The sequence below is a fragment of the Cricetulus griseus genome (assembly GCF_003668045.3).
Source record: "Cricetulus griseus strain 17A/GY chromosome 1 unlocalized genomic scaffold, alternate assembly CriGri-PICRH-1.0 chr1_0, whole genome shotgun sequence".
Lineage (NCBI taxonomy): Eukaryota > Metazoa > Chordata > Mammalia > Rodentia > Cricetidae > Cricetulus > Cricetulus griseus.
The window spans coordinates 36,748,984-36,759,956 of NW_023276806.1; the positions used below are offsets into that span (position 1 = coordinate 36,748,984).

Sequence of the window (10,973 nt, forward strand, 5' to 3'; positions counted from 1 at the left end):
TTTCAACAGTACCTAGAAGGGGGAAAAAAAGAAACCAAATACCACTTTACAAAAGGACAGCTGTCAGAAAAGTCTACCCAATTTCCATTTTAACTGTTCTATAGCCAATGAAATCAGCTTCTTAAAGGCTCTCCCAAAAGTCCACCCCAGTTATACGAAAGGCATCTGTCCCCTGGTGACCTAGTGTCTTCCTGAGTGTAGAATAGACAATCTAAAGCATTTGTGCAAAAGACTCTGTAGTGTTAACCTGTCTGTACCCTTCAGTACACTCTAAAGTGACAAATGCTAGTGTTGGAATCAGAGTGTTGGCTGGAATATCAGGTCGCAAAGGGAACCTTTCTGTACCAGGATCATCAAGCTCTCTGCTCCATATCCTTGGTCCCCATTAGAGGTCTTGGTAACAGTGCCCTGCAGGTAGTGCAGGATTTAGAGGCTTCAGACTCCTTCCTCTCCTCTATGCTGAGCGAAGTGGGGAGTTCTCCTTCCTTTTCTGCCCTGCTCTGCCCTTTCTGTGCTTGCACAGATATATGGACAGGAAGATGACAAAGAGGATGAGCACAAACACCACTGCTCCCACAATGATGAGTGTTTCTGAAAATAAAAAATAAAAGATACAAAGTCAACTTGGAGGCTCAAATCCCATTCACAGGTGGGCATGACCCCAAACTACACCATCCTTCGTTTTTTCAACCGAAAGTCTATTTCTTTTACCCTTTCTACCACTCTTAGACTAAGAAAGAATTTACCTGGCCTCATATGCTTGAGAGAAATGACAATGGTTAAGCATTAAATGAACCACTCCGTGTTCCTGGCTAGAGAAGACTGTGACTTGGTACTTAAGTCTGAATTGCATACACAGTGCCCCATAGAATTTGACCCATTGCAATTGCCTAGGGAAGTGCTTGCTAACTAAGGGAACCATGTGGAATCATTTCTAAATTTTCCCAAAGAGAACTCAAAAAGAAACCCTAAAACACCCTAAGGTGGCTTCTCCCTGGTGTTTGATCCAAAGAGATACATGTTGTCTCTGCTGTGGGGCAGCCAATCCTCCATGGACACTTACCTCCCATTATACTCTCCCATTCGTCCGAGCACTCGGTGTCGCTTTGTGGGCTCTGCTGGTCATCTTTCCTGGAGTTAATCAGAGCTTGTACAGAGAAGCAGTAGCTTACTGGTTGATCCACAAGAATGGAGAAATCATTAGTTTTTGTATTGGCTTGCTTCTGTGAAAAGATAAAGAGTTCTTCTTATTCCATCTAGACTCAGAGTGAATTCTTTCCCCTTATTTAGTCACTGGGGAGGGTGAAACCTGAGCTCTAAGCAAAATCTATGCAGACATCATTGACATAGGATGACTAGAAGTTACTTGGCTAATCAGTAACTCCTGATAACTGTTAAAGATACCTTTGCCAAGGCTGAAAAGATACAACTTAGGTACATCTGACTCAGTTCAGCCCCCCCTTTTTTTCTGTAGGAAAAAAAAGAACCACTGAAGAGGGGACATTTGGGGGCCAGGGATGTAACTCATTGATAGAGAACTTGTCTAGTGTACAAGGCCCTGGATAACAACCCAAGCATCACAAAGTAGCACAAGCGCTCACGAGAGAGAGAGAGAGAGAGAGAGAGAGAGAGAGAGAGAGAGAGATTAGTTAATAAGTCATTTCCCCCTCTGGGAACCCCAGTGAGGATGTGGGAGAGGACAGGAGCCTTGGAGATGATCTGGTCCAGCTCTTTGGTTGAGAAACTGGAATCTCTGAAAGGACCTGCCCAAGGGCACAAGGCAACTAACTCAAAAGTGACAAGAGAATGAGGACCTGTCATCCATACCGCCATGTCAACCCCTACTCCTATATTTGAACTAGGAAACCCCTATATTTGAACTAGGAAAGAAGTGGGCTGTGGAGAATCAAGGTTCTATAAAACAAGGAATAAAAATGAATGAAAAATTTCTCACCTTTCCTGAGCTTGAGTCTCTCCAATAAAGAAGTTTATAACTCAAATCCTTGCCAAAAACCTCCCGCAAGGTGAGGAATGTGCCGTTCCTTCGGACCGCTGTTTGTGTGTCTTCTACCGTCACATTCAGCTGGGTATCCTTTTGTTTAAAATGCTTAATTACTGGCTGTCCAAGTTTTGCTGGAATGGGAAAAAAAAACAAATTATCTTTGTTGGACATTAGAATCAATACAAAGAAAAGATCACTGAGTTGTCGTTAACTGACAACTCCTCCATGGCTCATATAGAACATCTGTACTGAATCAGCTCCAGTAGCAGGAGTGGTGGGATCCTAGAGCTGAGTTCCAAGACAGCATGCAGCAATGCCATCCTCTGGAAACATAGGAGAGCTTTCCTTACAACCATCAGAAAATGTGAAAAGGAGCTGGTGGAATTAATCTTAATAATAAACTTTAACAGGTTCATTGGTAGACTAGCATTTTAGCATGCAATCAATATAAATACTTCATGTATATTTTGCATTTTTCAAAAACTGGCGTATGTTTCATCTTGGCAGTATTAGCAGTATTTCTAGAGTCTGGTTGCCATGTGTGTGGATGGTTGCTACCAGGCTGGATGATGCAGTTTTACAAGCGTCCATATTTTAGCTAAAATAAATTAGGGGCTGGGAAGCCCAAGAAGTGTCCCTGGTCCACCAAGGAATCCATTTTAAGCTATTTCTGGTTCAGTTCCCTCATGTGCTCCAGTTATGTGATGATCAAATAAGTCCCCACCCTTTGCAGTGTGTGTGTGTGTGTGTGTGTGTGTGTGTGTGTGTGTGTGTGTGTGTGTGAGCATGTATGTTCTGTCATGTACCAAAAGGAGTTGGTCTGGATTATTGAAAGCTCAAGAACTACAAAGGATAATCATGGCTCGGGCCATGAGACCGTCAGTGAGCCTGCATGAGATGAAGGTGTCATGCAGAAACAAACATACGGGGGAAAAACACAAAGGAGTCTGAAGAGAGAGGCTTGTCAACCAATGGAGACCCTAGGAAGAAGGCCACATTCACCTGGGTAATTAGCCCATGAGAGCAGATATCAGACATAAAATTCTGGTCAATTGTCCCTCACCCTTCTCACCATCCATGTTACAGAGCTGTCAAAGGGGTACAGATAGGAACATCAAGAATCCAACACTTTACTTTGAGTCAGCAGGGCTTGCAGAAGTAGTAGAGTTCATTCAGTCTCCCTAATATGCTGCGTGTGCTCACGAAATGTCAGCTTCTGAATCACAGTCCCACACCCACCACCACCCCCAAAAAGTCTCCTACTTGGCAGGAATTCTTTGCATTCCCTTATTAGATGGCAGACTAGCACACTGGCACAAAGGTAGGGAAGAAAGTATGCCACACGCTCAAACCCAGCTAGAGGGAGGCTGGCTCAGAGCTGGCGCACACTGGCTCATCTCAGGAGCAAATGAAGCTCAGCTGGTTGAGGAACCAATTACCTATTTACAGGTACAAGCAAGCTTCCCTGTGGATCTGGGTTTGTTTGGGGACAATCCTCAACTAGGACCTCTAATCTGAAGGGATAGAAAATCCATGTGTGACATGTATCCTGACAGTGTATCCCAAGGAAAAGCCACAGCCCTAGCCTTGGTTCAACCTCCAGCTGGTTACTGGTAGGAACTGGGAGTAGCCTGGAGGGGAAATTAGATGACACAGTGGTCAGCACACAAGTTCACGTTTTGTGAAACTCCCGCCACAACTGCAGAGAATGGAAGGCTTATTTATTAGATACCTATCTAGCTCTCTCAGTGTATAGAGATATATGTTTAATCTAATGGCCAGTAGGGGTCACAAAGCACAAGAATATACAGCACACGAGACCAAGAATGAAGGCATTACAAACCAAGCTACTTACTGTCTCGGTAAGGTAAAAAATCCGGGGCGTTTGTAAATGGTGGTTCCTTCAAATAAGTGTTATTCTCTGGGACAGATAGGACCCTTGCCTGATAAGTCAGGTGCACGTCTTGCACGACCTCGTCTGTGAGGTCACACTCGGTGTCTGTGGTTAAGAAGCATTTGATTTTCCAGTCTCTAGATCCAGAGCTAAAGGAAGGAAGGAGAAAAAGACATGGGATGTTAGGGTCTGTGTCCACCAGCATGGATGGCTCTGCGCTACCAACTGGCAGCCATTGGGAACCTGAAGAGGCATTGCCCACCTGAGCATGTGCCACATGAATGTAAGCTCACCCAGCAACAGGCTAGCTCTGCTAGAGTTTTTTCTTCATTTTTCATTAACTAATTTTTATTTCATGTGCATTGGTGTTTGGCCTATATGTGTGTCTGTGTGAGGGCGTCATATCCCCTGGAACTGGAGTTTACCCACAGTTGTGAGCTGCCATGTAGTGCTGGGAATTGAACCCAGGTCCTCTGAAAGAGCAGTCAGTGCTCTTAACCACTGAGCCATCTCTCCTTTTAAAATGCATGTGCGCATGGAAGGTCAGAGACACTAAACAACTTTCAAAGTCACACAGTATCCAGTGGTAGAGCTTGGTTTGTTTGCCTCATTACACCACATGCTAGCTGTGACTACAGAATGAGAACACACCTCCCCAAAGATCAGAGAAAACCAGTGCACCCATTTAGCAAAGTCTGAACATCCTCCGAGGACAGAGGACAGAGCTTTCTTTTTGTTAGGCACCGTTGAAGAGAATATAATTTGAAAAACTTCTGTTGAAAATGAAATTGTTTGCAAGGACTAAAATGACCATTAGCCAAGCTCCACCACACCTTGTCCCATGTACTCCTACCAAATGAGTGGCAGGATTCACTGCTCTGTGGTTCACACCATCCTTCCAGACAGACCCCAGCACTCAAACCAAGTTCCAGATCTTCGTATCACCTTGCTAGGCACTCATCTCTCTCTCTCTCTCTCTCTCTCTCATTCCCACCCTGCTGCTACGAAAGCTCTGAACACGTGGGCTCTTTGGACCGAGAGTCATGTTTTCATCTCTCTACCAAGCAGTGGGGCTTCAGCGTGTGCTGAGTATGAGATTGCTACCCTTTCAGGGTGAATACACACTTCCCATGACTGCACACATTAAAAAGAATCCAGCCCCTCCTAAGAGAGATTATATCAAATGAGGTAACATGTGCAAAGGGACCAGCATAATAGCTGATATACAGGAGAGTCAGTGGTTGACTAACCATACATGATGATCATAACAGAATGCAATTATGTAGGTAATCTAATAATGATAGACTTTATTATTCAACCTAGATATAGACTATGGCACAAAAATGAGCAGGGGAGTCACGTATAGATTCATTTATGTAAATCCACACAAAAGAGGGACAAATGTGGATTCTTCAAAAATATAACCAGCTGAGAGTTTGAACCTGGGTACATATATCCTTTATTCTCAAAGTCACAAGTTAACATTAAAATAGAAATATTTTAGCTTCTTGTACTTTTTTTTTCTATTGTAAATATGGAGAGGCTGCTTGGATCCAGAATGACCAAAACACACCTTGATTACATCTTTTCCATATCAAAAGCCCATGGTGGCTTAATGGTTTCTTTCCACCAATAAGACAAACAAGTCACTCAGGGGATAGAGTCTGGGTGAGGACCTACAGCTGAGAGATACAGTGTTTTGTTCCACCCAGCTCACAAGTAGGAACATGTGCTCTCTGAAAAAAAAAAAAATAGAACAGGGCCCTACACCATCCTGTGACAACAGGTCAAGGAGAGGACAGTTCTCCAATGAGGTCTCCAGGCAGGGTGCTGCCAAGAGCACAACCACTTAAAAGTCTTCAAGGTCCCTCTAGGTTAGTGAAAAACTCCCCACATTCGGAAATAAAAGTCCCTCCTAGCTTTCTGAGGCGTTCCAAGAGAAAACAGACATTCACTAATTGAGTTAGAGGCTCAATGCTTCTCAATGCTTCTAAATTCAGCTTCAGAATTCAGAACACACTGTGGACTGGATGGCACAAGTCATGGATGGTGCTGAGGCTGGGACCTCTGATACTGCCCAGCTACCACTGAGCCTGTTTTCAGAGAAATTGCTTATGGAGACTCAGCCAATGAGCTTTGTTACCAAAGAGCTACTCTTGGGCCAGCAGCACAAAGCCAAGCTTTGGCAGCATAGGTGGGGAACAGGGTCCCCTGGTTAAGGTGTTTTCTCGTTAGGGAGGAGATGAGAAAACAAAGGAGACTCGGGAGAAATATTGATGTGCAAGACTTTCTTCCTAGTCTTGTACCAGCCTGACAGAGTCTTCTGCAGATGTGGCATGCCTCAGTTCCAGGCAGCCCGGGCATTCACCAGGAGCAAGTCAGGGTAGGTCCCTGGCTTCCCAGAGCAACAGTTTCATCTAGAAGAATGACTGCTGTGATTCCCTTACCCCTGGAATCCCCTTACTCCTGGGAAGGGTAAGGACTAGCTCAGGTCTCAGGCATTCACTGATGGACATGCTTCCAGGATCAGCCAGCTCAGCAGCAAGGACCTGAGGAGGGTGACCCGGGTCTGTCTCTGGGCATCCCTGAGCTGTGCCCTGAACTCTGATGTTTGCAGATCAAGAGCCCTACTCATCTAAATAACGACCACTTTAAAAAAAAAAAAAAACTCCCAAAATTTAACAGCTAATGAAGATTTCTATTTCAAAAATCAAGTCAATCCAAGATATATTTCCAATGTTATTCCAATTAAGACAATGTATTTAGACGATAATAGTTCCTCCCAGAATTTAATATTTAAATCTAGGAGAAAAGTGTTTCCTAAGATAAATGTCAGGTCTGTATAAAGGAAATTAACTACTTTAATAACTTTGAACTGTTAGAATATGAACTGGCAAGGTTTGAATTTGTTTCAAGTCAGGCTCTCACTGTGTAGCTCTGAGTGGCTTGGAACATATATGTAACCTTGAACTCATAATCACCATTACCAGCTCAATTACATTGAAGAGGGGGCAGGGATTATGGATGGGACCCAAGGCTTTGCACATGGTAGGAAAGAACTCTACCACTGAACTATAGCACCAGCCTTTGAACTGATAAATTTGACAATGGGGATTATAGATTATGAAATTTCTTTATGCACAGCTATGCATGCATATATGCATGCGTGCTCACACTCAAATTCTCTCCCCTTTTGGTTTGGAAAAGGTTATTACGCAGTTCATTTTGAAAAACAAGAAAGTCATTCAAAAGACCCACACCTAAGAGTTGCATCCTAGTACTATAAAAGGTTTGGCACAAGCGGAAACTGAAACACAAAGAGTCAAAATGTGCTTGACTTTTGCCAGTGATTCTCTTGCTTCTTTACATCATCATCATCAAGTAATTTCTACACCAGGCAACCTCAGTTTCTCAAGTTCCTTGCACATCTCCTAGAACCTATCAGAAACCAAAAACTTGCCAAGAATATGTGAAAACTATCAAAGGACATCGTGGCACACCCTGATACTTAGTTTTAAAGTGCTGAATTACTTGTTTCTGAGAGCTATCAATCAGTGAACCGGCATGAATGAGCCCAACAGCCCCCAGACAGCAAAAGATACAGACAATCCATCCTTCAGTGTTTTCTAAGCAGCACAGTGAGTTGGGAATTTGGCCTATGCCAAGATCATGATGAGTACAATGAAAATTTGATTCGCAGAGTCCAGAGACGAATGAATCAAACGCTGCTTCAGGGCAGTGTAGACACTCGAATTCCTCCTACCTCTCCCTGACAAGGCCAGGAGCAGCTCAGTCTAGACAGCTAGCAACCAGGAAAGTATATTGGTGCTTATAGGAGATTAGCTGCCACTGATCCCAAAGCATAGTATAGATGCCTGTATGAGCAGGCTCACCCCTCTACAGCTTATATGCACTTAGTAGTTTTCCTATAATTTCCCCCAAATTATATCATTTTATTTATTTGTTTTTCTTTTTTCTTTTGTTTTTTGAGACATGGTTTCTCTGTGTAGCTTTGGAGCCTATCCTGGCACTTGCTCTAGAGACCAGGCTGGCTTCGAACTCACAGAGATCCACCTGCTTCTGCCTTCCAAGTGCTGGGATTAAAGGTGTGCGCCACCAATGAACACCGGCTTATTTATTTGTTTTTCATTATTTACTTAATTTGGTACAGGGTCCCATGTATTGCAAGGTGGCCTGTATACACCTAAGACTGACTGCGAATCGTTAATCTTACTTCCTCTACCTTCTGAGTGACACCATGCCAATTCTATGCATTGCTAAGGATCTAACCCAGGCCATTAAGAGTGCTAAGTAAGCACTCACTGAACTGGGTACAACCCCAGCTCCCATCATAACAGTTTAGAGTATGAAGATGTTTCCACTATGATGGGAGGTGACAGTGGCCAGCAAGTTACCAGGAAAACCCTATCACTTGCTGAATAGCCTCACCTAACATCAGCCTTAAAGGGTCGGTATTAGGGAACAAGAACCGGAAGAGCAAAAAATTATCTTTTCGTTTTTTAACCTACCTTACCTTATCTCAACATTGTAGACATAATCGGTGGGTTTGGGTTTCCACTCCAAAATTGTCTTGAAATTAGTTGATTTCCAAGTTAAATCAAACGCTTTCTGTGGTGTACCTACGAACAACACAAAAGCACTATAATTGCATGCACGTTTGTGTTCATTAAACACTCTCCCAGCTTCCGTCAACAAAAGGAGCACATTTTAAATGTCAATTCCAAAGACGTTGCTGACTTATAGAGAGGGTGAGCGCGCGCGCGCGCGTGTGTGTGTGTCCATTTTTTCCTCTAGATCCATATCATGCTCCAGGCAACATCCACATGGCAGTCTATGGAAATGACTAAAGACCCTAAAGTCCTTGTTTAAACGACTCAAGGGAAAGCTCACTTTATAACGACATGGAAGGAGGGCCCAAGGTCCGCTCACATGCCAGAGAGTCCCAGACCCTTCTAATGCAGCCAGGCTCAAAGCAGAGGCAGCGAGGAAGGGTTTGAAGAAGTTCGAAGAAGGGCGCATCCCACACACGTGAGACGAGTCAGGAATGCACATAAACGACAAAAGCCAAACTTGACCCTTCCCACTGTAATCTAAAATAGCTCTACACTGAAACTCCCGCGGAGAGCAAGGTGGACAGGCAGCCCACGTGGCACCTGTCACATGGTGGGATGCCATTCCATTAAAATACTCTGTTATTGATGTCTTTTTTCTTTTTTCTTTTTTCTTTCTTTCTTTCTTTCTTTCTTTCTTTCTTTCTTTCTTTCTTTCTTTCTTTCTTTCTTTCTTTCTTTCTTTTTGCAAGTCCTCGGGTTTCAGCCTCTGTCTCACCCCCAAACATTGGGCAGATGTGGGGGGTATGCACTCCGTATTGCCTGAATTTATCAGATCTAAACCAAAGGCCGCAAAAACAGCTATTTATTACGGGAAGGCGCTCACCTTGTCAAAGATAAATGCAAGCCACAGAAAGCACGCCGACTTGGACAGAGGCGGACCCACGCGCCCGCCACCTTCAGAGAAGCAACTTCTTAGGAAGCTCTTTTCCCAAAGTAAAGCGGGAAACTCAGATCATTGTGCAACCACGGTAGACGCACAGAGCAGGCATCTCCAACCGCAGGCGACAGAAGCCGGAGTCCGGCATCAACTACCCCCACGCCTTGCGTTCATTCAAACCCTCAGGACAAGCCCAGCGGAGTCCACAGGTGTGGCGGCACACCTTAGGGTCCCCCAAGGAACCACAGCAGCCTCCAGCCACTCAGGTTCGTCCCGTTTCTCCCGTGCGCCCCGGGCTCCCCATAACTAGTGCCACTCACCTGCAGCCGGGGCCACCTGGACAAGGAGGCAGCCTAGAAAGGTGGGCGCGAGGGCCGCCAGGAGGCGCGGGCGCACGGGGATCGCCATGACCAAGGGCTAGTGGCGGGAGGTCGCAAGGCTTCGGCGGCGGCGGCTCAGAGGCTATGCTAGGGAAGCGATCGGAGGGAGCGGGTGATGGGTAGCGACTGCACCCAGGCTGCCGGGGTCCGCGCGGCGCGCGTTATAAAGGACCGCGCGGCCACCGGCGCCTCTCCACCCCGCGCCGCCTCCGCCGAGGCCCGCGACTCCCCGCCCCCCAGCCCGGGTCACTCGCCTAGGCGGTGGGCGGCTCCCGGGCAATCCACACCCCTGCCCCGCCTCCTCCCATAGGAAACTCCGAGACCCCGAAAGGGGTGACTCACCAGTGATTCAACAATGCCGCCGAGCACCGAGCTGCCCCTTCGGCGCAGGCGGATCCAGGTGCTACGGAGTCCCAGGCTGCCGGGCCGATCCCTGGATGACCAGCCTGGGTGGCCTGCCAGGGAGAAAGGAGTCGTGTTGGAGAGACCTGAGTTGCAAGTCAAGGGAGCCTTACTTTCTCTGTGCTTTCCATGTAGGCTTCGTCCCTAGCAGAGATTGTATGGGGTCCCTGGACCATTTCAAGTAGACAAGGCCGGTTCCATTGCTCTGCCGGAGCCCCCAGTGGTTAGCGGAACATTCTGTCGGTCCCTTGGTACACTGTGCAGGGCGGTGCAGTAAATGCACGTGTTTGCCATGGACAAGTGCCCTGGATTAAGTCTAAAGGTCACTTGGCAGCCCCGCACCTCCTCCCCCGCCCCTGCCACTGGGTCCCGGTTCTCGTTCCCAACTTCAGAAGAGAATCTGAGCGTGACTTCTGTAGCCAGGGGTTTGCAGGAAGGATGGGTCTCGCGTTGGAGAAGACAGCTGTGGGTTTGAGCGAATTCCTCCAAAATTCAGAAAAACAAAAAATGAAACTGAAAAATAAATGACATTGGGACTTCCAGTTTTGTTTGTTTTCCTTTCTAGATGCTGGGAATGGATCCTGGAGCCCACCCATTCCAAGCACACCTCTGTCACTGAACTAGCCGCAGCCAGGTGTCACGGTGCAGGCTTTGGTTTTCCTCACCTGTTTCCTGGCTTCCTTTTCTAGATTTTGCTGTGAAGCTGTTCAGATCTGAGAATGTCATAAATCATATTGGTAGTATTTGTCCAAAGATTTGTCAAAAGATTTCTTGTCATTCCTTG

At 45.9% G+C, this 10,973-nt stretch overlaps 1 protein-coding gene across 1 annotated transcript; it reads right to left on the reverse strand.

Moving 5' to 3' along the window:
- Positions 1-232: 232 nt before the first annotated feature.
- On the reverse strand, positions 233-9,996 carry F3 (coagulation factor III, tissue factor). The gene is made up of 6 exons (XM_027395628.2): positions 9,728-9,996; positions 8,431-8,536; positions 3,858-4,045; positions 1,955-2,133; positions 1,064-1,223; positions 233-591 (listed from the first exon to the last, which is right to left on the reverse strand). The coding sequence occupies exons 1-6, from the start codon at positions 9,813-9,815 to the stop codon at positions 455-457; spliced, it is 858 nt and encodes a 285-aa protein (XP_027251429.1). The 5' UTR covers positions 9,816-9,996; the 3' UTR covers positions 233-454.
- Positions 9,997-10,973: the final 977 nt, after the last annotated feature.

Excerpts from the sequence above, each read along its gene's own strand:
- F3 (XM_027395628.2), bottom strand. The coding sequence starts at position 9,815 with ATGGCGATCCCCGTGCGCCCGCGCCTCCTGGCGGCCCTCGCGCCCACC. Across the intron at positions 8,537-9,727 it reads CCAGGTGGCCCCGGCTGCAG|GTACACCACAGAAAGCGTTT; the intron begins GTGAGTGGCACT and ends TGTTGTTCGTAG. Across the intron at positions 2,134-3,857 it reads TTTTTTACCTTACCGAGACA|CAAAACTTGGACAGCCAGTA; the intron begins GTAAGTAGCTTG and ends TTCCCATTCCAG.